General features: G+C 33.1%; 2 protein-coding genes and 1 long non-coding RNA gene across 6 annotated transcripts; all 3 read right to left on the bottom strand.

Annotated features, from left to right (window-relative positions):
- Positions 1-2,387: 2,387 nt before the first annotated feature.
- On the bottom strand, positions 2,388-5,915 carry LOC133865332 (bidirectional sugar transporter SWEET1-like). 4 transcript variants are annotated; one of them, XM_062301721.1, is made up of 6 exons: positions 5,680-5,915; positions 5,525-5,561; positions 4,559-4,654; positions 3,281-3,509; positions 2,883-3,002; positions 2,388-2,768 (listed from the first exon to the last, which is right to left on the bottom strand). In XM_062301721.1, exons 1-6 carry the CDS (start codon positions 5,714-5,716, stop codon positions 2,589-2,591), a joined length of 699 nt encoding a protein of 232 aa, XP_062157705.1. In that variant the 5' UTR covers positions 5,717-5,915; the 3' UTR covers positions 2,388-2,588. The 4 variants fall into 4 exon arrangements, with proteins under 4 accessions (XP_062157705.1, XP_062157704.1, XP_062157706.1 ...); XM_062301720.1 differs by having other exon boundaries at positions 3,281-3,560; positions 5,680-5,879; XM_062301722.1 differs by lacking the exon at positions 4,559-4,654 and having other exon boundaries at positions 3,281-3,560; positions 5,680-5,913.
- A 13,541-nt stretch (positions 5,916-19,456) lies between these two features.
- Positions 19,457-20,239, bottom strand: LOC133866054 (bidirectional sugar transporter SWEET1-like). The gene is given in 4 exon segments (XM_062302620.1): positions 19,457-19,707; positions 19,710-19,748; positions 19,862-19,981; positions 20,129-20,239. Coding segments are annotated over 4 exon segments (414 nt in total). The 3' UTR covers positions 19,457-19,563.
- Positions 20,240-20,594: 355 nt separating this feature from the next.
- On the bottom strand, positions 20,595-22,672 carry LOC133867248 (uncharacterized). Its single transcript, XR_009900012.1, has 3 exons — positions 22,652-22,672; positions 21,695-21,790; positions 20,595-20,723 (listed from the first exon to the last, which is right to left on the bottom strand). It is a non-coding gene; the product is annotated as an uncharacterized LOC133867248 (long non-coding RNA).
- Positions 22,673-26,321: the final 3,649 nt, after the last annotated feature.

Genomic DNA, 26,321 nt, shown 5'->3' with positions numbered 1-26,321 from the left:
TAAGTAATAATATAAATATATTCGTTAATGCCTTCATTAGTGATTTCAACCTGATAATCACTCAGACGAATATCCTTAAAAACTAATTAAATTTCTTCTAAATTTAGAAGAATATGAAGCATCGTTAATATTTTTTTTTTTGACAATATATATGATATTCACTCTTCCAAAGCCTTCAATTAGGTTTGATGAACCTGATATTGTATTGACACTAGCTTTGTTTAATATTAAATATTGAAAAAAAAATTTATCTTGAATCATTCAATCAGTGTGACTCATGCTTTCATATATAAAGAAAATATATATTAAATTTCATTACTCAAAAAGAAATTAACAAAATACAAATAAAATTAACAATATAAACATGATATGATTAAGACATAATGAAAACGTATTAATTGTTGTAGACATATTAATCACCAATCAAAAGATTAGTTTTTCTGTTAGAGTCTACAAATAAATTAGAAATATCAAGATGAGTGATACCTTTTCACGTTTCCTCATACAAATGAAAGAATAAAAACAACAACTATCATATGAGTAATGCTACATGCATATCATCCTCTTGTCCTCCTTTTATCCTCCCAAAATTGATCTGGCTCTTAAAATTACCATTAAATTTATAATAGATCATTATTAGATTTTAATCATTATTAGGAAAGCATTGGATGTGGCTCTTAAAATTACTATTAGATCAAAATCTAATAATGATCTATCATAAATTCAATGGTGATTTTAAAGAGCCATATCAATTTTGGGAGGATAAAAGGAGGACAAGAGGATGATATGTAGCATTACTCATTGCAAAGATAAAAGAAATGGAAGGGAACTCTGAAGCGAAGGTATTAATAAATTATAATTATTTAATGCATTTATAAAATATCATGAATACAAAATTCAACATGCCAAGGTAAACAACAAATGATATTTAATTCACACACATATATGTTTAAATATATAGAAACATCTCTTCCTAACAATTTTGGAATGAAAGCAGGTATATGATACAAATTGAAGTATAAGATACAACAGATTCAACAAGATTCATTATCTTCGACAAAGACGTTGAACAACTTATAGGCAAAACTGCAAATGAACTTGCAGATTTGCAAGATGAGGTAACAAATCTTGAATTTTTTAGAGTACCGTAACGAAATAAAGTCAACAATTCAATAAAAAAAAATATATATCATGTTCTAACCTTTTTTTAACAATATGCTATATTTATATAGAATTTGAAAGACAAAATCGTGCCAAAAGAAATCACAGCAATCATTTCCAGAGAATATGTCTTACAATTGAAACTTAATGAATATAATTTGAAAAAATGTTGGAAAAATTATACTGTTTATAGAATCTTTGAAGCGCAAGTTGCAGAAGAAGCTAACATTCAAATTATAAGGTAACAATGCATTATATGTTGAATCCTTAAAATCTACACCATATTTGCCTACATAATTATATGCAACTTCTAATGAAACTCGATCTCTTATTACAGGAAACTCCTACTGTAAAGCTTAGGGGTCTGGCTCCAAACAAAAAAAGGAATACGACGTTGTTAGCCAAACAATAGAAAACGAACAAATGTTCAGTCAAGATTCTTCCTTGCATTCTTCCCTACCTACAGAAGACACAGAGTCAAATGATGATGAAATACCTCTCAAGGTTCTTTACAAACGATTCAAAGCTACTAAAAAGAATGCATTGAAGAATACAAAGCCTCACAAACAAATTATCATTGATTGATTTGGTCCAACATTAATGTTTTAAAATGAACTCTTATTTATCTTTTTATTTGTAATTTGTAATCTACAATATTTATAATATTTGACAATATAATATTTGGCAATATAATATTTGGCCTAATATTTTGTAGTTTATAAATTGTTAATTATTCATTATTTGATAACGGTGAGTTTGCGATTTTCAGACTTTCATTCTTATTCCTATATTTTTGTTAATTGTGAACACTATTTTGTTCTTTGTTTTTGTGAATTCTTATATTATGTGTAAAAGGTCTTTTGAATTATCATCTATAAAAATTGAATAATGTGATTACTTATTAAAAAAATTAAAAAATTGAATACATGTGATTTATTTTGATTCCTTACGTAATTTCAATCTTATTCCTAAATTTTAATTTTATTTCTTAAATTAAATGTAACATCCTAATTTATTATGCAATTTTAATTAGTAACAATCCGCGCATCACGCGGGTTATAAGCTAGTTTTTAAATAATATAACATCATATACACGGTTAGATACATCAATTTTAAAATCTTTAAATGAAGAGGATCGTGATCCTTGTCCAACTTTGGGCGCCTCCCGCATTTTAAAATAGTAAACTTGAAATTCATACCGTGCTTGGAGCATTTAAGCATGCATCTTCCGCTAGAATAGAATCAATAAGATTCACTGAAATATCCCACTTTTTGTTCGTAATCAATCTACCATCTTATATGGCGTTGTCATCACAGGAGCAAAGCTACAACTTACAGAAGGGGAATTGGATACGAATGGTTCACGAATTACAGGATTATTAATTGAAAATGATGCGGGGGTGGTCCAATGATACAAACAGGAGATTTTAGTCGTGCCCTTGCAGAGCTGACCCATTTGCGGTGGATTTCTTCTCTTGGTGATGAGGTATAGGAAGGCCCATCTCCACAGATTCTTCAGGAGTTGGTTTCTTGTTGTCACGGACCCGGTAGATGAAGTACAACATCAGTTGCATGGCCCCCAGACCGCAGCCGAAGCCATTGGACACCTGCAACAGCACAACACAAATACATTCCCATCAAATTAATTAGGAAACCAGCCACTTGCGCGCTTTGGAACAGATATTGGAACTTTAGTCATCAATTTCATCTCATACACTTACAGAAACAAAAGGGTCACGACCGAGTAGACCATAGATAAACCATGAAGTGCCGCACAAGAACACAGACAGCGACAGGAAAAATGGCATGAATTCCACACTCTTAGTTCTAATCACGATCATCTGCATGTACATTAATTTGGAACCCAATTAGATATATCATTTATCATCTCAATAAAGGCAAAGCCAATTTCTCAATTAAATACCCTGCTTAGATATATAATCGTGATATAGAAAATGGCCCTTATAAAAGCAATGGCCCAAAAGCATCAAACTTGCCTTGGCTTACGTAAATTAAATATGTTGTGTCCAATTGAATGTACTTTGACCTTATGCTTACGTAAAATATTTTAGGCTTATCAAAGAATTAACAAGTAAACTAAAAGCATGAAATAACTTACCATAATTGACAGAGGGGAGGCAAACATGATGACGGAGAATATGGTAGCAAGAAAGCCACAGAAGAGTTTCCTGGTGTTGCCACGCAGGGCAAAGAGGGACACTAAGGCCACGGCTGATGACATAGTGAGCACAATCGTCAGGATCCCCAAAATCTTAGCCTTCTCTTTCTTGGGGGCATATAGGATGAAGATCACCACGTATATGAACTCGATTGCGGCACCGGTGAGACTGATTGTTGATAATAAAAAATTGTGAGGGGATACAAATGGAAGGCCATACCTGTTATTGTAACATTTTTTTCAAGTGAAAATTCAGTGATTAGACAACAAAAATTAATTACTACAGTTTGAACTAAACTATAAATGTTATGAAGTTCCAAAAGGGGAAAAAAAATAAAATTAGTGGGATATTTTCACTTCTTCTTTTGGGTATAAATTTTAGTACTGTTTTAATTTGTTCTAGTCGGGTCTATTATTGGAGAGTCCACCCCTTTTTCTTTTATAAGATCAGAAACTTTTTCTTTCTTTTGGGATCAGGAGGAGTGGTAAGGATCTCCATATAACCTTTTCCTTAAATTAATTAAAAAAAAAAAAAAAAGGGCTGTTAGGGCACTTTTTGGTTGTGGCCATATGAACTTATTAGATGGTTGAAACATGATGGTTTTACATCTTTTTTAAAATCAAACATTTGATCTGTAAGATCCACAAGTAGGTTCAATGACTAATTTAAAAAAGAGATGCAAAAAGATCATTAGGGGGAGTACTGAAGCTTGAAAATCTCAACTTTTGTGATTTTTGGCTACTAGGGCACTGTACGCATGCCTACATAATACTAAAACCCAAGATCCTACAAAGAAACGAAGGGCAATATGAACACAATCGACAATAAGCATGATATAAATTTCAGCAGTAACAACAATCCCAACGTCAAACAGAAAGATAATCATATAAAATGAATAAAGGAGCGAGTGATTAAGAGAGAGAGGATGTGACTGTGTTGTATTGCAAGAGTGATTGGCATAACCATAAGTCAGCAATGGTTGGCCCTTAAGAAATGTTAGGTTTGGGTATGGTCGAGAAAATAACGTGTTGTTTGTGGGTGGACGAGCTTCTAGCCGAGTTTAATTAATTTGGTTAAAATGTTTGTTTTCCAGATATTCCCTTTAGTTTGGAAAATTATGAAAATTATTTGTGTTCTTAGCCGATCGAGCCTTTTGAATTAGCAACATCAAACATTATTCTTCTTCTTGTTTAATATTGAAGAAAGGAGAAGGTTACCATCCGAAAAGGAGGCAACTGAGAAAGGACATCAGGTATGTAATGCCAGAAAACCCTTCTGTCGACTTGTGCCTTATGATCCTCTTAAAAGTAATCCTACGATGAGTACCACAATTTTTTCACAATTCGTTTAATAACAATAATAATAATAATAATAATAATAATATAACAATTTATTGTTCTAAATTGTATGTCAGAATGAGCAGATTTTTTTTTTTTTTTTGGGAACAAAGATTGTGCAGATAATTAAAAATATAGTGTCAAGTTAGTATTGTGAAATAGATATAAGATAAAAATATGTTTTTTAACATTGGTTAATTAATAATAGAGTAATATTATTTATAAGAGCATCTAATTTTAGCTACTCAAAATACATATATATATATATATTTTTTCAATTTTAGCTGCTAAATTTTCAATACAAATTCTAACTGATTATATGTTACACTCATTACTTTCTTTAAATATTATTTTTCAATGTATTTTTTCTTATGAAAGTTGAGGAAGAGGAAGAGGGAGAGAGAGCTATAGAGAGAGAGAGAGAGGAGAAAAAAGATTAAAAAAATGACTAAAGTGTGCTACAATGAACTTTCACGGTAACAAAATGGATAAAAATACTCTATTTATATGCTGAAAGAGTAAAATGGTTTATAATAGCTCAATGTAATTATTATGAGCCATTTGAAAGGCTTGCTAGAGATTTTTTAAGTAGATTAATTGTTATACGATTGTTATACAATTTAAATGAAATAATTTAACAATGTAAATCAACCCTTGATTATTCTTTCGTACAAATCTTTATTAATGAAAAGGTTAATTTTCATTATTACCTCATCCAACTAAATGACAATTTGCATAGCAATATACTAAATATAATAACTTGGAGGCTCCTGTGATATGGACATATCAATGCCCTTTTGGGGGAGAAATGATAGACGGTCAAAAGTCGAAAATATTGATACATACGTTGGGGCCAAGAAGAGGAGCATAGCAGCAACGTTTCCTTGTAGCCAAAGATAAAGAAACAGATGAACCATTAGTCCAAAAGCCAAGAGAAAGAACTTCAACAGATAAAATGAAGGCAAAAGAAGAAACCATTTTGGAAGAAACTGAAAACCCACCAAAGATTCCGAAGAAGAAATGCGTGTTAATATCCATTGTACGTCTTCAGTCTATTTTCTACAAAATGTTGAAACAAGACAGAGATATAGTACAGCGGCCGCGGGATCGGATATATATATGTCTTCCTTAGTTTTGGGTAGACGTTTGTGGGCAAAGAGATAGAGAGAGCAGAAGCAGATATGAAGGCGGCGCAAGTTTCTTTGCAAATGGCAATGGGATGTGCAAAGTACAGAAGCGAGTGGGTTTATACAGAGAAAGAAACACTAGAAGCTAGCAGATGCTGTCGCCGGTATCAAAATAATAAGGTTAGTGCGCACGTTTGCCTTCTGTGATTTGTCTCTTGCTGTAATGGTCGAATTTCCTTGTGTAATGCGCACATTTGCCTCTTTTTCTAATCAGTAGGATTTGTTTAATTTTTTTTTCTGTCCTTTTGACTCAGCATCCTGAGATGCTTCTATACCATGAGACACTGATATTAAGGTACGTAGTAGCAGTTGATCAGGGAGACTGTTAATTTGGGTTTATTTAATAAGGATTATGATTATTTTAAGATTAGTTTTTATGAATTAGAATTAGTACTAATTTTATGATCACCATGACAACGTCCCACGGTGATCACTGAGTACAGTACTCTGCTAAGGTTTTCTTCTACACTTTTCACTAGGAAAAAAGCATTTTACGTTCAGACAGTGCTTAGAGCATTAAAGCGTTAAAATCACCAAGAAAACCATAAAAGATTCACGGAAATATCCTACTTTTTGTTCGTGTACAATCTACCATCTTACAGCAACAAAAGGGTCACGACCGAGTAGACCAAAGATAAGCCAGGAAGTGCCGCACAAGAACATGTACCCAAACAGCGACAGGAAGAATAATGGCATGAACTCGACGCTCTTAGTTCTAATCACGGTCCTCTGCAATATTCTGCATGCACATTTTTAATAATTGAACGCATTATTTGATCCTCATAAATAGGATTGATAATGTTTGACACAATCCGCAAACTCAATACGAACTTAACATGAAGTTAAAGAGTTTGACCCGTTTAATTAAATGATTCGGTTTAGAATTGACTTATATAGTCTTATACATTATATATACTTCAACATGGGACATAATGGCAGGTAATTTTGACATTATACGTGAATTTAACACGAGCCCAATACAAAATTAAAGAATTAAAGTCGAGGGGTTTGAACCAATATTTAATTATATGTGTCGAGTTATGATTAACCTATATAATTTTATACACATATCTTGACCCGACCTAATTAACTCAACACACTAACCCGTACAAATTATTGTCACCCCTACCCATATAACCCCCTCATCACAACCATATACGGAACACATCCTTTTACAAACAATTTTTCTATAAAGATTTTCTTTAATCCCCATAAATAACCCCTCGTCTCAACCATACACGTCCTTATTTTCCCTCATAATAATGGGTTAATATCATACTCCACACCAACAGGTGAAATAAAGGAGAATTATTCTATAGTATAAATAAAGTTTTATAGCATTTAACTGTATATACAATGTCACATTATTTATAAAATTTAAATGATGTAACAGTATATTCACGTATATATTGTTAAATGATGTGATATTCTATCTGGACAATGAAATGATTTATTTCAATTTCAAATGAAATAGAAATAATCATATTATATGCTACACATGGGGCGAAGGGAGGGGTTAGTGAGGCCATGAGTTTTCAAAAATATGAAGAATCCTCTATTTTTCCTTTTAAAATTTAAAAATACCACTTATGACATTTTTAAAAAAGAATAATACTAAAAACTACATTTTTATCTTATAACTATCATATAATGCTGATGTGTCAGTCCCGACCAACCCTTGGATCAGTCATTGTAACAAAAATTCAATGATTAGTTAGGACTGTTACATTGAAATACTTATGAAATTAAAATGTGGTATATTTACTCTTTCAATTAAAATACTAAAAATATACTTTCGGCTTCCCAATATTTTGAAAGAAAAAAAATACCATGATCCTCAAAAAAAAATTGAAAAACCCTTGGATACTCCAAATATATATATATCACAACTATACCATAATGTTGACATTGCAATCCAACGAATCCTTAAATTTTTTTTTTAACAATGATTTATCCAAAGGTTGGTTGCGATTATCATTTCAACAGTATGAAATAGTTATAAAATAAAAATGTGGTATATATATAAGATTACTTTTTTCTAAAACATAAAAATTTGACCTCTTCAAGTTTAAAAAAATGTATATAGGCATAGCATTATCAGTGTTTCCGTTAAATAACACTGCTATATATTATCATTGTCTCATGGTTGTAAGAAACGTCTTGAGCGTTCAACTTATTTTGTTAGCAGCGAACATCTACTTCAAGTAGGGCGGGGATTTATAAACCATAACTATCCACGTAAGCGGATGCGAATACGAATATAGAAGCGGTTAGCAAAACCATTAACTGTACATGCAAATGTAGATAACAGTTTTAAGATAAGTGACGTGGTTAATAACTGTATTTGCATACCCTTGTATATAATATATATAAACCAATTCACCAAAACGACAATGCCTAGCTATCCTAGGATGTTTGTATTTTTTTTGTTATTTTTAAGCTAATTGTTATCAGGTTTTTGAGGGGTTTTCCTCATCTGGATTCTGTCTTATTTCAAGATTTGGTGGAAAATAGACTGAAGACAATGGATATTAACGCGCATTTATTGTTTGCAATCTTTGGTGGGTTTTCCATTTCTCCGAAAATGGTTTCTTCCTCTCTTCTTCTTCTTCTTCTTCTTTTGACTTTATTTTATCTGGTTGAGTTCTTTCTCTTGGCTTTTGGACTAATGGTTCCTCTATTTCTTTTATCTTTGGCTACAAGGAAACGCTATATATTGCTATGTTCCACTTCTTTGCCCTAATGTATGGATAACTGAGAATCACCTCTCTCTCTCTCTCATGGAATTCCTGTAAGTCTTATAAATTTTCCTTAAAGGGTAACGTTTAAAATCAAATTTTTATCTCACAACAATATTATAATATAACGTGTCAATCCCAGCCAATCTTTAAATCAGAATTTAAAAAAATGAAAAAGTTGTTGGGACTGACGCATGCATCGTAGGATAACAAAAAAAAAGGCAAATTCTTACCCCAATACAATCAACAAAATTATGCAGCAAAATATGTAGAGTAAAATTAGTCAATCAACCACAAAGAATACTCATCACACATCAATACAAAGATTTGTTGACCAAGCGGAAATTAATAACATATCAAAGCTAAACCACTCTAAGACAAGTCAAATCAATTAAGAAACCAATTCACTAAGAAAGATTCGTAGTAGAGGCAAAGTGCACTTACAATCTTTGTAATGACTTAGATATCTATGTGCAGAGAAGTACCCCCACTTGCCTCATGTTGTAGCTACTCCAATCCTCACTAGGCAATCCTTCTTCTTGGTCTTCTTACCGACCTACCGGTAGACTTCAATTGGTTGATGACGATGAGAGTGTGTTTAAATGACAAACTCCAAGAGAATATGACATCGGACGCTCTCAACAAAAGTTCTCTTGGCACACAACGAAAAATAGTTAAGCACTCTCTCTTATGGCTTGAGCAACGTGAGCAATCTTCTAATCGTGCTTAATTAGCTAGACATCCTTAAAAAGAGAAAGGATGAAAAACCCTAACACTGCATGTGAAAAACCTTCAAAATCATGTAGGTCTTCGAATGGCGTCAGGGCGTGTAAGTGGTCCCGTCAGGATGCCTATAGGGTTTTAAGTGTCTTGGCATCAAATTTTTAAAGTCAAAACGTTTAGCTAACAGTTTTGTTGACGGTACTCTCAATGGGTTTTTTAGAACTTATCACGTCAGGACATGTTGACAACACATTGTAAGTCTTCTTACTGGAGTTACGTGGTTCTCTCAGTGGTTTCTTTGGGCCACTCACGTCAGAACGGCTAGCTGACGATGCTGTCGGTGGCTCATCTAGACCAATCTCGTTTGGACGGGTTTACTGACGCCAGTATAAAACTCATGACAAAAATAACTCCAAAGTATCCACCATAGTATCTAAATGTTTAATGACTAACAAAACTTGTTATTATCACCGAATCCGCTAGTAATAAAAATCTTACAAACTCTCCATTTGGATAATGGGTTAAAAAACCATAAACCAAAACAAAATTACAACTAAACCAAAAATACTGTTACAATCCCAACCCAAGCCTATCAAATCACTGACTAGACTTAAATTGAAATGAAAACTTGTATCTTTTGCCTGTCTTCCAAATCACAAACAAACACATCAACCACACGTACGTGGAACTGGAATTTTCGAATAAATGTCAAAGATACCACATTGTCTTTTTCTTTTCCTGAAGTTTTGTCATGGACTCGTGGCTTTATGAGTTCTTTAGGGTTTAATCAATCAATCAATCAATCAAACCCAAAGCACATATATTTGAGAGAGCAATGGATATTGTGAGAACACATTGAGAGGCATCACTTTATGGAGTATCCAAACTACTATAGACAAAGTGCCTCAGAAATTAATATGCGTAAGATAAACTCTAATATATAAAGACAGCTACTTGTATACGACTCTTCAGATTACTTGTATCTGATGCTCATTATTTTGATGCCAAGAAATTAAGCAATACGTTTCACCAAATCCAGTTACGGAATTTATTGGAGATATGAGTTGGGAAAGGATCAAATGTCGACATCGATCTCCCTGAAATGCAAATATTCCATTCCACAATTGTTTGCACCTTCCACTCTTTTCTCTGTATGTTATGGTCATCATTTTCATATATATGCAAGAGGTGAGATAGTAGGACTATAGAAGGGTCTAAGAATGGGAACTTTCTAGCTTTGAAAAGGGGGAAAAATTACTATTTGAGAGACTTGGGCCTACCTACAAAACTTACTTTCGGTGATCGATCTCTCAGTTGCCATCAACAAGGATTGCAATCTTGTCGGTGTTTCTAAACTTGAAAACTAATTAACCAATTAACCTACTCTTTGGAGTAGTTGAGATCTTTCTAGGCTCTTCAAGTTGATATGAGGCAAATCTAGTCTCCCACTTCTTCTTTAATTTTCTTCTTCTTCTTCTTCTTCACATTGGTTTTAGAGTACGTAATGTGGGCCTTCATATATATATATGAACGATCCAGGTTGGGGTGGTTGAAGCATCCCTTTGACCACGGGATAGTTCGATCATCCCTCATGACAACTTTTGTGGCTTGCATGCCTCTACTCTCTTCGATCTACGTACATGCTGTCATGATTTGAGTCTGTTCATTTTAAATGAATGGTTCAAATTATAGATATTGCATATATCATATATACCTCAATCGGACAATCGACGATATATAAGGGTCCCAGATGGATGATTTACAGGGGAAGGGAGGGTAGGGTTACCCACTCTGTATTGCCCAACGGTTGGACCAAAGAAAGAATGATATTGATTTCATCCAAAAAAAAAAAAGAATGATATTGATTGACATATAATTTAGGATTCAATCTTGCTCCCACCAGAGATAGAGGTTAAAGGGGAAAAAAGGTGTACACCTATTTTGTAACCCAACCATTGAAAAAAAAAAAAAAATACTGGTATGTCCGTAAGCTTATAGGAAGAGGTGATTTGGCTTGGGTGTCAACAAAATCACAAAGATGTATGTAAAGCTTCTCTTACTGTAAATTAACTTTCTTTTTTTAAAAAAAAAAAAAAAAAAAATCAAATCGGAAACACATGGGTAGAATTGTCATGAGAAATCGAGTCTAACTTTAAGCAATCTTAAAATACTTGTAGGCCACTTTAAAATTAAAGGAAAATAGTTTGTGCTTTTCTCCATTTTGTCTTTTAAACCTCAGTTTTCAATTTGGTCTATTTAATATTTGATTTTATGTAAATCTCTTCCTATATTTGTGTACTAAATATGGGTACCGGGGGATGGAATCAGTCGAAATTAAAAAATAAATTAATTAAATGAGTTAACTCTAATGTCATCGTTTAAAATTTCCTTTTTACATTTATGTGATCTATTGTTATTATTATTATTATTATTATTTAAATTTATATATGTGATCTATTATTAGCATAGTAGAAGCTAGCTAGATGAGCTCTTTTTTTTAAAATATATATATATATATTTTATAAAAATTTCCATTCATGTAAAAGGACTTAATGGCCAACCCCCCACCCCCCCCCCCCCCCCCCCCCCCCCAAAAAAAAAAAAAAAAAAGAAAAAGAAAAAGAAAAAAAGATAGGAATATTATTTTTAATTTTTTTTTCTATTCAATATGGGAAAAGAGAGGAGTTTCAATGGGAAAAATTTGGGGGGGGGGGGGGGGGGGGACATAAAATTAGGAAGAAATTAACCAGGAAAAAAAAAAGAAGAAGAAGACAAAAAGAAAGAAAGAAAACCTGCTTTTGAAATCACATATTGACCCATCTCATCCATTTTGCAGGCCTCTGGATTCAAAGCAAAGTGACAACTATAAGCTCATCAGTTGCCATCAACTTGGTGACCTTTTGCAAACATAAATATATATGTAAGAACATCATTTTCCCTCAAATGTTCTTGCCAAAAAAAAAAATAATAATAATAAAAAGAAGAAGGATAAGAAGAGAGGAAGAAATAATAAATAAATTTTGACTACCTTCGTTTCAATCTTGAATGCATGCAGAGAGTTACCTTGGTCATAGGACACTTGAAAATGGACCAAATTAAAAGAATCAAGGACAAATAGAGCCTCATTTATGAATGTACAAATTGGTTTTCGCCGTCGTCCCTATCCCATACTGAATTATAAATGCTCGGCATTCTATATGTGGCCTAACCTTTGCCTGCATATGCATAGCACAAAATGGTGCACTTTCAGCCAGTAGCATCTCACCAAGAGTCCTCCCCTCGAGGGCAACGTTGCCTTGAAAACCTTTAATTATAGCACCACCGGCCCTCAATTATTCTTTGATTTTGATGTCTTTCTAATGTAACTCGATCGATCTTGATCGATGTTATGTAGAATGGTCCACATGAAAAAATATTAAATACACTTGCCCTTCAATTCTACCACCTTTTACATTTTTTTTCTTAAGGAAATAATAATTAATTAAATCATTTGCCATTAATTCATCTACATTTACTTGGAGACAAATGAGTCAACACGATCGATCACGAAGCCTAGAGATGGCTGGAGTACGTGCTAATGATTAGCAATTCAAATCATCTTTAATTTGGTGCAAACATCATGGATGGGAAATTAAGAAGATCACCGGCCCGCTAGTGGGAAATTATTCATGTTTTCCAACATTTGAAAAAAGAAAAAGAAAAAAAGAGGCGTGTCAAAATGAGAATGAGAATAACAAAGCGAGAATGATTTAGTAAGTCATTAATCCTAAAGGATCTGGTATAACCCCACTCTTTTGTTTAATTTGGACTAATTATGCTGGAAGATCGATGCATCTAGGCATGGGTCCCAACAGTAACCCTACATGCAAGATGATTCAGCTGCTTCATGGCCTTGCAAAATTATCAAGTGGCATATTGTTAGGTAAAAAATTAAGGGATGCGATTTCAATTCGAAAAGTCGATTAAGCAAGCATTCTAGAAAGAAAACATGATTTTCATTCAAGTGATTATACGCTACGACACTTACTTTCGGTAGCTTCGATCCGTGATCTTCAAGTTATGAGATTCATTGAACTAAACAAATTAATTAATTAAGGTAATTAATAGACAAATTAAAGTTCAAAAGTAATTTGGCAAATCTCCTTGGATTAATCTTTTGAAGATCAGTCCTACCAATTATTCCAGATCGAATATCACTCCACGTGTTATATATCCTCTCATGCATTCTCGATCTCGATCTCGATCTCTCAACTCAATTATAGTGATCTCTACAATCGACAGTGACTTTCACTTTTAGTTTTGGAGCCATATATATTCATGTTTTGATCTAATTAACTCTTGTCCTATGTACGTGCATGTGTACAAATCTCTCTCTCTCTCTCTCTCTCCCCTCAGAGCTAGTTAGTTCCTACGTGCATGGGGTTTTCCTGTCCTATGGAGAGGATATGTGAAAATGTAGCCAAATCGTACCTAAAGTGACTAAATGTTTAATTAATTAGCAATAAGTTTTGATATAATATTAATTTGCAGGCCGGCCAGCCAACAAAGTGATGTTTCCCCCTCGATTGTCACCCACGTAGACTTTCAACTGAATCTTTTTCTTCTAAAATAATCTTACAAAATTAATTAAGTTTACATACGGAATAATATAATGCAGCGCTGTACGTACACCATGATCAAAAACACACAACAAAAATCAAGAAGTAGAGGAAGGGCTTGAACCATGACACGTCAGCCACATGCAGATCTAAAACCAATTAAGTAAATTAATGTTTCGATCATTAATTACCTTAGAAAATAAAATGTAAAAATATTTTTGTCAAACCATCTTCCTTAAACCAAGAAATACAAGTCTCACTTACATTTTTAATCGGATTAAAGGTCAACCTTCGATCTTATCTTTCGGGAAAGATGTCATCATCATATGATTTATTTTGTTTCTAATTAAAAAAAAAAAAAAAAAAAAAGATCTCATTTTCCTTTGTATGTCTAAATTGTCAAACAAATTGTTTCCTCAGCAAATTTTTCAAAGTTAATGACATTGTCAATCAAATCTAAGCCAAGTTGCCCCCATCCTTAATGTCTGTGTTTAAATTAATGTCAATATATATGGATATTTTCTAAAAAGCGAAACAAACATAAGTATAAACCCTAATCGTGTTCAAACGGAGTACTCTTTTAGGATTTATGAAAATTCTAAAAATATAAACCATGTTTAATTGGTTACACTTATGTAAAAGAAATCCAAATACTTGTGAGTATTTGAATTAATTCTCTCTCGACTGTCTTTTGTTGGAAATGGAAATATATAAATTCCCTAATCCATGCTTTTCTATTAAAAAGGCACGTTAAACATCTCAATTTTCAAATCTTACAAAACTGTTTCCCTAGCTTGAACTGACTTAAAAACTCCCTCTCAAAATGCATGGGAAATTACTTACAACAGTTACACATAAGTCAGTTTTTTCACATTCCTAATAATTCTCAAACGTGAGTTAAGTCACATTCTCAAAAATTCAGATTTTTAGACATCACATTTATAAGAATGTAAATACCAAAAAAAATGTTAGATTTTCCGAACCACATATAACCTTCCCCGCCAAACATAAACCCTGATTAGCTCACATTTGTCGTCCACCTTGTCCCTATGAACCATTTCTAGAAGTGTTCCATGTGAGTAGGTGTACGTGATAAGTCCAATTCTTGCTTGCGAAGCATGCATGCATGTAAAGCTTGTGGATCAAGGGATGTCATTCAAACTTACATGATGAGATGGGACAACTTTTTTTAGGTTTGGGATAATTAACTTTTGATCTCTAATTACGAGAAAGATGAGACGACTCTCCCCCACCACCCTACTTTTGAGCTCTAGAAGCATAGGTGGATGACCAAATTAATTATCAGAATCTTATTTATTTATTTATTATTTTTAGGAATTTTACTTTGAATTTTCCATGTTCATGATGATCATGGGATTAACAATATATTCTTATTCCTTGGCCAAGTTTACTCATATGATTGGAAACTCCCTTTTCCACAGAATTATTTAGGCTTGATACTAATTTTAATTTCATGTTTACCCATATCAAGTGCATGCGAATTAATTCTATTTCTTTCTTTTCGGGCGATATTCCATTTTAATTTGCTTTTTCTTTTCTTTTGTTTGATTCATTGTGTACGTATCTCTTCTTTATGAAATTCCCAAACTGTTAAGATCAGTGAGATCGATCACCTCTATCGTGGCTTATGAAAATTGAATAGATGGATCCGTTTTCACGTACATGAGATTTGAGTGTACGAATCTATCAATTTGAATGTAGCAATCGAAAATTGCGGAAACAACGATTGAAATTAATTAATGTAAAGAATTAATTAATTTTTTATTAATTAATTAACGATTGAAAACGCTAATGATCCGTTTTCAAGTTCTTGTTGCAAATTGTGTATGGATTAATGTAATTTTATTAGATGACTATATTTTCAAAGAAAATTCTTTGCTCGATAAAACTAGACTCTTCAAGTTTTCCAAGACACCAAATATATCTTCTTCTTCTTTTTTTTAATCCTTTTTCTTTTCAGTTTTACCAGAGTTGATAAGTTCCAAAAACCTCTATATATATATTGGTAACATTCTTTTCTAAATAAAAAAAGAAAAAACATGCTTGTTTAGTACGGAAGTGTGCCAGTAGCATGTTTCTTTCACATTCCAAGGTCCCCTATATTCCAGTTCTCATGAGCAGTAGCATGTGTCTTTCACATTCCAAGGTCCCCTATATTCCAGTTCTCATGAGCGGTAGCATGTGTCTTTCACATTCTAGGTTTCCCTGAATTCAGTATCTCAAAAAGAAAAAAAAAAAATAGGTTCCCTGAATTCCAGCTCTCGTGACTTAATTAAGGTCCCACTAGCTACCTTTTAATGTAAATAATCTGATCACATTTTAACCTAATTTTTCGGGGATTTGGCTAGCTTCATGGAATGGCCAACAAGCTCCTTAATAGAACTCATTAACCATTATTAAGGAAAACGGATCATCTCCAGTTCAAGAGAACTGAAGAGTATTCAATCTCTTATAATGCAGGGGTATTTTTATCCTAAAATGGATACTCTCGAATTCCCTTGAACGGGAGAGGATCCTAATACATTATTGAGGAGCAAATTAAGAACACCATGTCTTTGCTCTAAATGTAACTGGCAGAACTCAACAAATTAACACTTAACCACAGTACGATGTAGTTTGCTTCGAAGTGAAATAAGATGGAAGCTGTGCCCTTTTTCCTTGTCATTCAAATTCGAGTTTTATCATTTTTAAAGTTTTAGATTATTCTCAATATAACTTTATTGGCTAATTACCATTGAAGGTCACAAGAATTGCATGCGACATCTTTTGAAGAAAATTTTTGCACGGCTGGATCAGATGGGGTTCCTACAAAACGAGGAACCCCCGCATCATTTCAATAATCCTGTAATGCGTGCAGAATTCGTATCAAATTTCCCTTCTGTAAGTTGTAGCTTTGCTCCTGTGATGACAACGCCATGTGAGATGGTAGATTGTATACGAACCAACAGTACGATATTTCAGTGTATTAGTCTCATGCTTAAATGAAGATTGAACAGCCACCAATAATACCAATGTTAATTTTTTAAAGTGTATTTTCTAGAATCTACAGTTATTAATTTTCTTGTTTTAAGTGATGTAGTGAGGAACTAATGTAATTTTAAATGTGGAGGGATTCACTTGCACATGATGGATGACACATGTCATTCTCTCCTTCTTAGTCTTTCCACCCTACCATCATCTACCTTGGTCATCTAACCATCACTACCCTTATTCAACCCACTTCATCTTTCAATACAACCTTATACCTTCTCAAAAAACATTATTATCATTTCAAGCACAAATTCGTTGTTCTTCCTTGGTCACATGAAAAGTCATGCTTATCTTCTTAGTTAAATGTAAGAATACTCTAGAACCCTTCCCTAACCCTTATATATACCCTAGGCATGCTTCCAAGTCTCTCATTCCATCATATCCCACCAAAACCTTCTTCTATCTTGTGCAAGTGTTGTCCAACCCAAGTTTTTTCTATTGTTGTATTATTTTATAAATAAGAAGTACATTTTCCATTTAGTTTTAATCTTTCTTCTATTTTTGGTTGTAAGTCCTTAGGCTAGTGTAACTTTGTTGAACTACTTGAGAATCGGTTGTTCCTAATATTTGGACACCGTATTTCTCTACAGATAGAGAACTTGCCTTACACAATAGGAAGACAATTGCATAGATAAAAAAAAATGGAAGGGAACTCTGAACCGAAGGTATTAATAAATTACAATTATTTAATGTATTTATAAAATATCATGAATACAATATCAATTGTTTAATTTTTTATTAAAAAAAATTGCAGGAAATATTCTACACATGTTTATGCAAAGTTGAAAGAATAGACAACAAGTATGGCTGGTATTATATTGGTTGTATAACATGCAAGACGAAGGTTAAGTTTAAAGAAGGAAATTTTTGGTGTGAACGTTGTCAAGATAAACCGAAATTCAGTGTACCAAGGTAAACAACAAATGATATTTAATTCACACACATATATGTTTAAATATATAGAAATATCTCTTCCTAACAATTTTGGAAATGAAAGCAGGTATAGGATACAAATTGAAGTATCAGATACAACAGATTCAACAAAAGTCGATCATTATCTTCGACAAAGACGTTGAACAACTTATAGGCAAAACTGCAAAGGACCTTGCAGATTTGCAAGATGAGGTAACAAATCTTGAATTTTTTAGAGTACCATAACAAAATAAAGTCAACAATTCAATAAAAAAAAATATATCATGTTCTAATCTTTTTTAACAATATGTTATATTTATACAGAATTTGAAAGACAAAATTGTGCCAAGAGAAATCACAGCAATCATTTCCAGAGAATATGTCTTCCAATTGAAACTTAATGAATATAATTTGAAAAAAGGTTAGGAAAATTATACTGTTTATAGAATCTTTGAAACGCAAGTTGCAGAAGAAGCTAACATTTAAATTAAAAGGTAACAATGCATTATATGTTGAATCCTTAAAATCTACACAATATTTACCTACATAATTATATGCAACTTCTAATGAAACTCGATATCTTATTACAGGAAACCAACTGTAAAGCTTAGGGGGTCTAGCTCCAAAGAAGTAAAGGAATACGACAATAGAAAACGAACAAATGTTTAGTCAAGATTCTTCCTTGCATTCTTCTATACCTACAGAAGACACAGAGTCGGATGATGATGAAATTCCTCTCAAGGTTCTTTACAAACGATTCAAAGCTACTAAAAAGAAAACATTGAAGAATACAAAGCCTCACAAACAAATTATCATTGATTGATTTGGTCCAACATTAATGTTTTAAAATGAACTCTTGGTTATCTTTTCATTTGTAATTTGTAATCTACAATATTTATAATATTAACAATATAATATGTGGCTTAATGTTTAGTAGTTTGTAAATTGTTAATTATTCATTATTTGATAATGGTGAGTTTGCGATTTTCAGACTTTCATTCTTATTTCTATATTTTTGTTAATTGTGAACACTATTTTGTTCTTTGTTTTTGTAAATTCTTATATTATGTGTAAAAGGTCTATTGAATTAACATCTATAAAAATTGAATAATGTGATTACATATAAAAAAAAATAAAAAATTTGAATACATGTGATTTATTTTGATTCCTTACAAAATAATTTACAATATACATTTACGTATTTTCAATCTTATTCCTAAATTTTAATTTTATTTCTTAAATTAAATGTAACATTCTAATTTGCTATGCAATTTTAATTAGTAACAATCCGCGCATGACACGGGTTATATGCTAGTTTTTAAATAATATGGCATCATATACACAGTTAGATACATCAATTTTGAAATCCTGAAATGAAGAGGATCGTGATCCTTGTCCAACTTTGGGCGTCTCCCGCATTTTAAAATAGTAAACTTGAAATTCATACCGTGCTTGGAGCATTTAAGCATGCATCTTCCGCTAGAATAGAATCAACAAGATTCACTGAAATATCCCACTTTTTGTTCGTAATCAATCTACCATCTTATTCTTCTACACGGTTAATTATGTGGCATCTTGTTACAACTTACAGAAGGGGAATTTGATACGAATGGTTCACGAATTACAGGATTATTGAAAATGATGCGGGGGTGGTCCAATGATATGAACAGGAGATTTTAGTCGTGCCCTTGCAGAGCTGATCCATTTGCAGTGGATTTCTTCTCTTGGTGATGAGGTTTAGGAAGGCCCATCTCCACAGATTCTTCAGGAGTTGGTTTCTTGTTGTCACGGACACGGTAGATGAAGTACAACATCAGTTACGTTGCATGGCCCCCAGACCGCTGCCGAAGCCATTGGACACCTGCAACAGCACAACACAACACATTCTCATCAAATTAGGACATGCACCAGCCACTTGCGCGCTTTGGAACAGATATTGGAACTTTAGCCATCAATTTCATCTCATACACTTACAGAAACAAAAGGGTCACGACCGAGTAGACCATAGATAAACCATGAAGTGCCGCACAAGAACACAGACAGCGACAGGAAAAATGGCATGAATTCCACACTCTTAGTTCTAATCACGATCCTCTGCATGTACATTAATTTGGAACCCAATTAGATATATCATTTATCATCTCAATAGAGGCACAGCCAATTTTTCTCAATTAAATATATACCCTGCTTAGAAAATGGCCCTTATAAAAAGCGACGGTCCAAAAGCATGAAATAACTTACCATAATTGACAGATGGGAGGCAAACATGATGACGGAGAATGTGGTAGCAAGAAGGCCACAGAAGAGTTTCCTGGTGTTGCCACGCAGGGCAAAGAGGGACATGCCCCACATTACTAAGAGATTATTGTCTTGTAGACTTTATAAGTCACGTACACTCATTCTCTCTCAAGGCGTCTTTTGAGAGTGAGTAAAGTCCATAGACTTTTACATGGTATTAGAGCAGGTTCATTTGACAATGATAGGCCTTTCCCTCCCGTTGTTGAACACGTGTTTGGCTAAAGATGCCACACGTGAGGGGACGTGTTAAATTGTCCCACATTGCTAAGAGATTATTGTCTTGTAGACTTTATAAGTCATGGACATTCATTCACTCTCAAGGCGTCTTTTGAGAGTGAGTAAGGCCCATAAACTTTTACACTAAGTCCACGGCTGATAACATAGTGAGCACAATTGTCTGGATCCCCAAATCTTAGCCTTCTCGTTCTTGGGGGCATATAGGATGAAGATCACCACGTATATGAACTCGATTGCTGCACCGGCGAGACTGATTGTTGATAATAAAAAATTGTGAGGGGATACAAATGGAAGGCCATACCTGTTATTGTAACATTTTTTTCTAGTGAAAATTCAGTGATTAGACAACGAAAATTAATCACTACAGTTTGAACTAAACTATAAATGTTATGGAGTTCCAAAAGGGGAAAAAAAATTAGTGGGATATTTTCACAACTTCTTTTGAGTATAAATTTTAGTACTGTTTTGATTTGTTTTGGCGGAGTCTATCGTTGAGGAGCCCATCCATTTTTCTTTTATAGGATCAATCACTTTTTCTTCCTTTTAGGATCAGGAGAAGTGGTAAGGATCCCCATGTAACATTTTCCTTAGATTAAACTAGAAAAAATTAAAAAATAAAAAAAGGCTGTTAGGGCATTTTTTGGTTGCGACCGGCCATATGAAACTATTAGATGGTCGAAACTTGATGGTTCTACATCTTTTGTACATCTTTTTTAAAATCAACCATTTGATCTGTAAGATCTACACGTAGGTTCAATGATCGATTTAAAAAAGAGATGCAAAAAGATCATTAGAGGGAGTGAAGCTTGAAAATCTCAACTTTTAGTGATTTTTGGCTACTAGGGCACTGTATGCCTACATAATACTAAAACCCAAGATCCCACAAAGAAACAAAGGGCAATATGAACACAATCGACAATAAGCATAATATTAATTTCAGCAGTAACAACAATGACAACGTCAGACAGAAAGATAATCATATAAAATGAATAAAGGAGCGAGTGATTAAGAGTGACCGGCATAACCATAAGTCAGCAGTGGTTGGCCCTTAAGAAATGTTAGGTTCGGGTATGGTGGAGAAAATAAGGTGTTGTTTGCGGGTGGACGAGCTTCTAGCCGAGTTTAATTTGGTTAAAATGTTTGTTTTCCAGATATTCCCTTCAGTTTGGAAAATTATGAAAATTAATTGTGTTCTCAGCCGATTGAGCCTTTTGAATTAGCAACATCAAACATTATTCTTCTTCTTGTTTATTGAAGAAAGGAGAAGGTTACCATCCGAAAAGGAGGCAACTGAGCAAGGACATCAGGTATGGAATGCCAGAAAACTCTTCTGTCGACTTGTGCCTTATGATCCTCTTAAAAGTAATCCTACGATAAGTACCACAATTTTTTCACAATTCGTTTAATAACAATAATAATAATAATAATATAACGATTTATCGTTCTAAATTGTATGTCAGAATGAGCAGATTTTTTTTTTTTTTTTTTGAACAAAGATTGAGCAGATCTTTGAAAATATAGTGTCAAGTCAGTATTGTGAAATAGATATAAGATAAAAATATGATTGTTAGCTTTAGTTAAATAATAGAGTAATATTATTTGTAAGAGCATCTAATTTTAGCTACTCAAAATACATATTTTTTTTAAAAAAAAATAAATAAATAAATTTAGCTACTAATTTTTCAATACAAATTCTAACAAATTATCTATCATACTCTTTACTTTCTTTAAATATTGTTTTTCAATGTATTTTTTCTTATGAAAGTTGAGGGAGAGGGAGAGGGAGAGAGAGGAGAAAAAAGAATAAAAAAATGACAAAAGTGTGCTACAATGAACTTTCACGGTAACAAAATGGATAAAAATACTTTATTTTAAAGTATATGCCGGAGGAGTAAAGTGATTTATAATAGCTCAATATAATTATTATGAGCCATTTGAAAGGCTTGCTAGAGATTCTTTTAAGTAGACTAATTGTTATACGACTGTCATTCTTTCAATTCAACTTAAATGGAATGATGTGACAACGTAAATCAACCCTTAATTTTTCTTTCGTATAAATCTTTATTAATCGAAAGGTTAATTCTCATTGTTAGATCGTCCAACTAAATAACAATCACATAACAACATACTAAATATAATAACTTGGAGGCTCATGTGATATGTACATATCAATACCTTTTGGGGGAGAAATGATATAGACAGTCAAAAGTGGAAAATATCGATACGTACATTGGGGCCAAGAAGAGGAGCTAGCGTAGCAGTAACGTTTCCTTGTAGCCAAAGAAAAAGAAACAGACGAACCATTAGTCCAAAAGCCAAGAGAAAGAACTTCAACAGATAAAATGAAGGCAAAAGAAGAAACCATTTTGGAAGAAACTGAAAACCCACCAAAGATTCCAAAGAAGAAATGCGCATTAATATCCATTGTCTTCAGTCTATTTTCTACAAAATGGTGAAACAAGACAGATCGAGATATAGTAGGGCGGGATAAGTCTTCCTTACTTTTGGTAGACATACGTTTGTGGGCAAAGAGATAGATAGAGAGTAGAAGCAGATATGAAGGCCGCGCAAGTTTCTTTGCAAATGGCAATGGGATGAGCGGTGCAGCACCAGAAGCGAGTGGGTTTATACAGAGAAAGAAACACTTGAAGCAGATGCCGTGGCCGGTTACAAAACAATAAGGTTAGTGCGCACGTTTGCCTTTTGTGATTTGTCTCTTGCTGCTGTAATGGTCGAATTTCCTTGTGTAATGCGCACATTTGCCTTTTTTTTCTAATCAGTAGGATTTGTTTAATTTCTTTTTCTGTGGGTTTGATTTCCTTTTGACTCAGCACCCTGAGATGCTTCTATACCATGAGACACTGATATTAAGGTACGTATACGTAGCAGTTGATCAGGGAGCTAGACTGTTAATTTGGGTTTTATCTAATAAGGATTAGGATTATTTTAAGATTAGTTTTTATGAATTAGAATTAGTACTAATTTTATGATCACCATATATGACACTATGACAGCGTCCCACGGCGATCATCCACTACGTACTCCACACCAACCGGTGAAATAAAGTAGAATTATTCTATGGTACAAATAAAGTTTTATAGCATTTTATCGTGTATAAGATGTCACGTTATTTATAAAATTTAAATGATGTAACAACATATTTACATATATATTGTTAAATGATGTGATATTCTATCTGGATAATGAAATGATTCATTTCAATTTCAAGTGAAATAGAAAGGATCATATTATCTGCTACACATAGGTGAAGGGAGGGGGTTAGTTAGGCCATGAGTTTTCAAAAATTTGAAGAATCCTCTATTTTTCCTTTTAAAAATTAAAAATACTACTCATGACATTTTTAAAAAAGAGTAATGTTAGAAATTATATTTGTATCTCATAACTATTACATAATGTTGACGTGTCAGTCACGACCAACCCTTGGATCAAATATTGTAATAAAAATTCAATGGTTAGTTAGAACTGTTACATCAGCATTGTAAAATAATTATGGGATTAAAATGTGGTATATTTACTCTTTCAAAAAACTGAAAAAAATACTTTCAGCTTCCCAAATTTTGAAAAAAAAAATACCATGATCCTCAAAAAAATTGAAAAACCTTTGGATACTCCAAATATATATATATAAAACATAATATCTTGATTTTTTTTTTATAAAGAGTAATGTTATATACAATATTTTTATCTCACAACTATACCACGATCGATGTTGACATTGCAATCCAACATTCCAACGAACCCTTTTTTTTTTTTTTAACAATGATTGATATAAAGGTTGGTTGAGATTATCATTTCAACAATTTGAGATAATTAATTATAAAATAAAAATGTGGTGTATATATATATAAGATTACTCTTTTCTAAAACATAAAAATTTGACCTCCAAGATCTAAAAAAAATGCATATAGGCATATATAGCATTATCAGTGTTTCCGTTAAATAAAACTGCTATATATTATCAATGTCTCATGCATGGTTGCAAGAAACGTCTTGACTCTTGAGCATTCAACTTATTTTGTTAGCATGCAGCTAGTGAACATCTGCTTCAAGTAGGGCGGGGGTTTATAAACCATATATAACTATCTGCATAAGCGAATGCGGACATAGTTAATAATGACATCTGCATATGTACCGTTGTATATATATAATATATATATAAACCAATTCACCAAAACGACAATACCTATCATAGGATGTTTGCATTGAATTTTCTTTGTTATTTTTAAGCTAATTGTTATCAGGTTTTTGAGGGGCTTTCCTCATCTAGGTTCTGTCTTATTTAATTTCAAGATTTGGTGGAAAATAGACTGATCGAAGATAATGGATATTAACGCGCATTTCTTGTTCGCAATCTTTGGTGGGTTTTCCATTTCTCCGAAATGGTTTCTTCTTCTTCTTCTTCTTTTGACTTTATTTTATCTGTAATTGAGTTCTTTCTATTGGCTTTTGGACTAATGGTTCCTTTATTTCTTTTCTCGATCTTTGGCTACAAGGAAACGCTATATATTGCTATGTTCCTCTTCTTTGCCCTAATGTATGTATAACTGAGAATCACCTCCCTCTCTCTCTCTCTTGGAATTCCTTTTAAGTCTTATAAATTTTCCTTTAAGAGTAACGTTAATTAAAAATCAATTTTTTATCTCACAACAATATTACAATGTTTACGTGTCAATCTTAACCAACTTTTGAATCAGTCATTATTCAAAAATAAAAGTTTGTTGGGATTGACACATGTATTGTAGGATAATAAAAAACGCAAGTTCTGACTCCAATACAATCAACAAAATTATGCAGCAATTTATAGTAAAATTAGTTAATCAATCACAAAGAATACTCATCACACATCAACACAGATTTGTTGACGAAATGAAAAACCTGGCCTTTTAATAACAAATCAAAGCTAAAGCCTAAACCACTCTAGGACAGTCAAATCAAAAAACCAATTCACTAATTAAGAAGGATTCATAGTACAGGCAAAGTGCACTTACAATCTTTGTAATGACTTAGATATCTATATGCAGATCGACAAGTACCCCCATTTGCTTCATGTTGTAGCTACTCCAACTCCTCACTAGGCAATCATTCTTCTTGGTCTCCTTACCGACTTACCGGTAGACTTCAATTGGTTGATGACGATGAAAGTGTTGTTTAAATGACAAATTCCAAGAGAATATGACATCAGACGCTCTCAACAAAAGTTCTCTTGGCACACAAAGAAAAATAGTTAAGCGCTCTCTCTTATGGCTTGAGCAACGTGAGCAATCTTCTAATCATGCTTAGACATCCTTAAAAAGAGAAAAGGATGAAAAACCATAACACTGCATGTGAAAAACCTTCGAAATTATGCAGGTCTTCAAGTGGCGTCAGGGCGTGTAAGTTAGTCCCATCAGGATGTCTCTAGGGTTTTAAGTGTCTTAGCATTAAATATTTTAAGTCGTCAGAACGTCTAGCTAATAGTTTTGCAGACGATACTCTCCATGGGTTTTTTAGAACTTATCACGTCAGGACATGTTGACAACACATTGTAAGACTTCTTACTCGAGCTACGTCAAGACATGTTGCTAATGGTTCTCAAAGTGGCTTCTTTGAACCACTCGCATCAGGACGGCTTGCTGACTATGCTCTTGGTGGCTCATCTAGACCAATCTCGTCTGGACCAGTTTACTGACGCCAGTATAAAACTCACAAAAATAACTCTAAAGAATCCACCATAACACCTAAATGTTTAATGACTTACTTAAACCTTACTTTTATCATTGAATACGCCAGCAATAAAAACCTAACAAACTCTCCATTATTCATATTGGCCCGGCAACAAAATACAAAACCATAAGCCAAAACAAAATTACAACTAAACCAAAAATACTGTTACAATCCC

This window comes from Alnus glutinosa, chromosome 4 (genome assembly GCF_958979055.1).
Source record: "Alnus glutinosa chromosome 4, dhAlnGlut1.1, whole genome shotgun sequence".
Classification (NCBI taxonomy): Eukaryota; Viridiplantae; Streptophyta; class Magnoliopsida; order Fagales; family Betulaceae; genus Alnus; species Alnus glutinosa.
This window is presented reverse-complemented; position numbering and strand designations above follow the sequence as displayed.

Bases quoted from the DNA above. Each gene is read 5' to 3' on its own strand.
- LOC133865332 (XM_062301720.1), bottom strand. From the start codon at position 5,716: ATGGATATTAACACGCATTTCTTCTTCGGAATCTTTG. The intron at 5,562-5,679 runs GTGGGTTTTCAG...TTTGGCTACAAG, and splicing joins TTTCTTCTTCGGAATCTTTG to GAAACGTTGCTGCTATGCTC. The intron at 3,561-4,558 runs GTAACCTTCTCC...TTACAATAACAG, and splicing joins AGTTGCCTCCTTTTCGGATG to GTATGGCCTTCCATTTGTAT.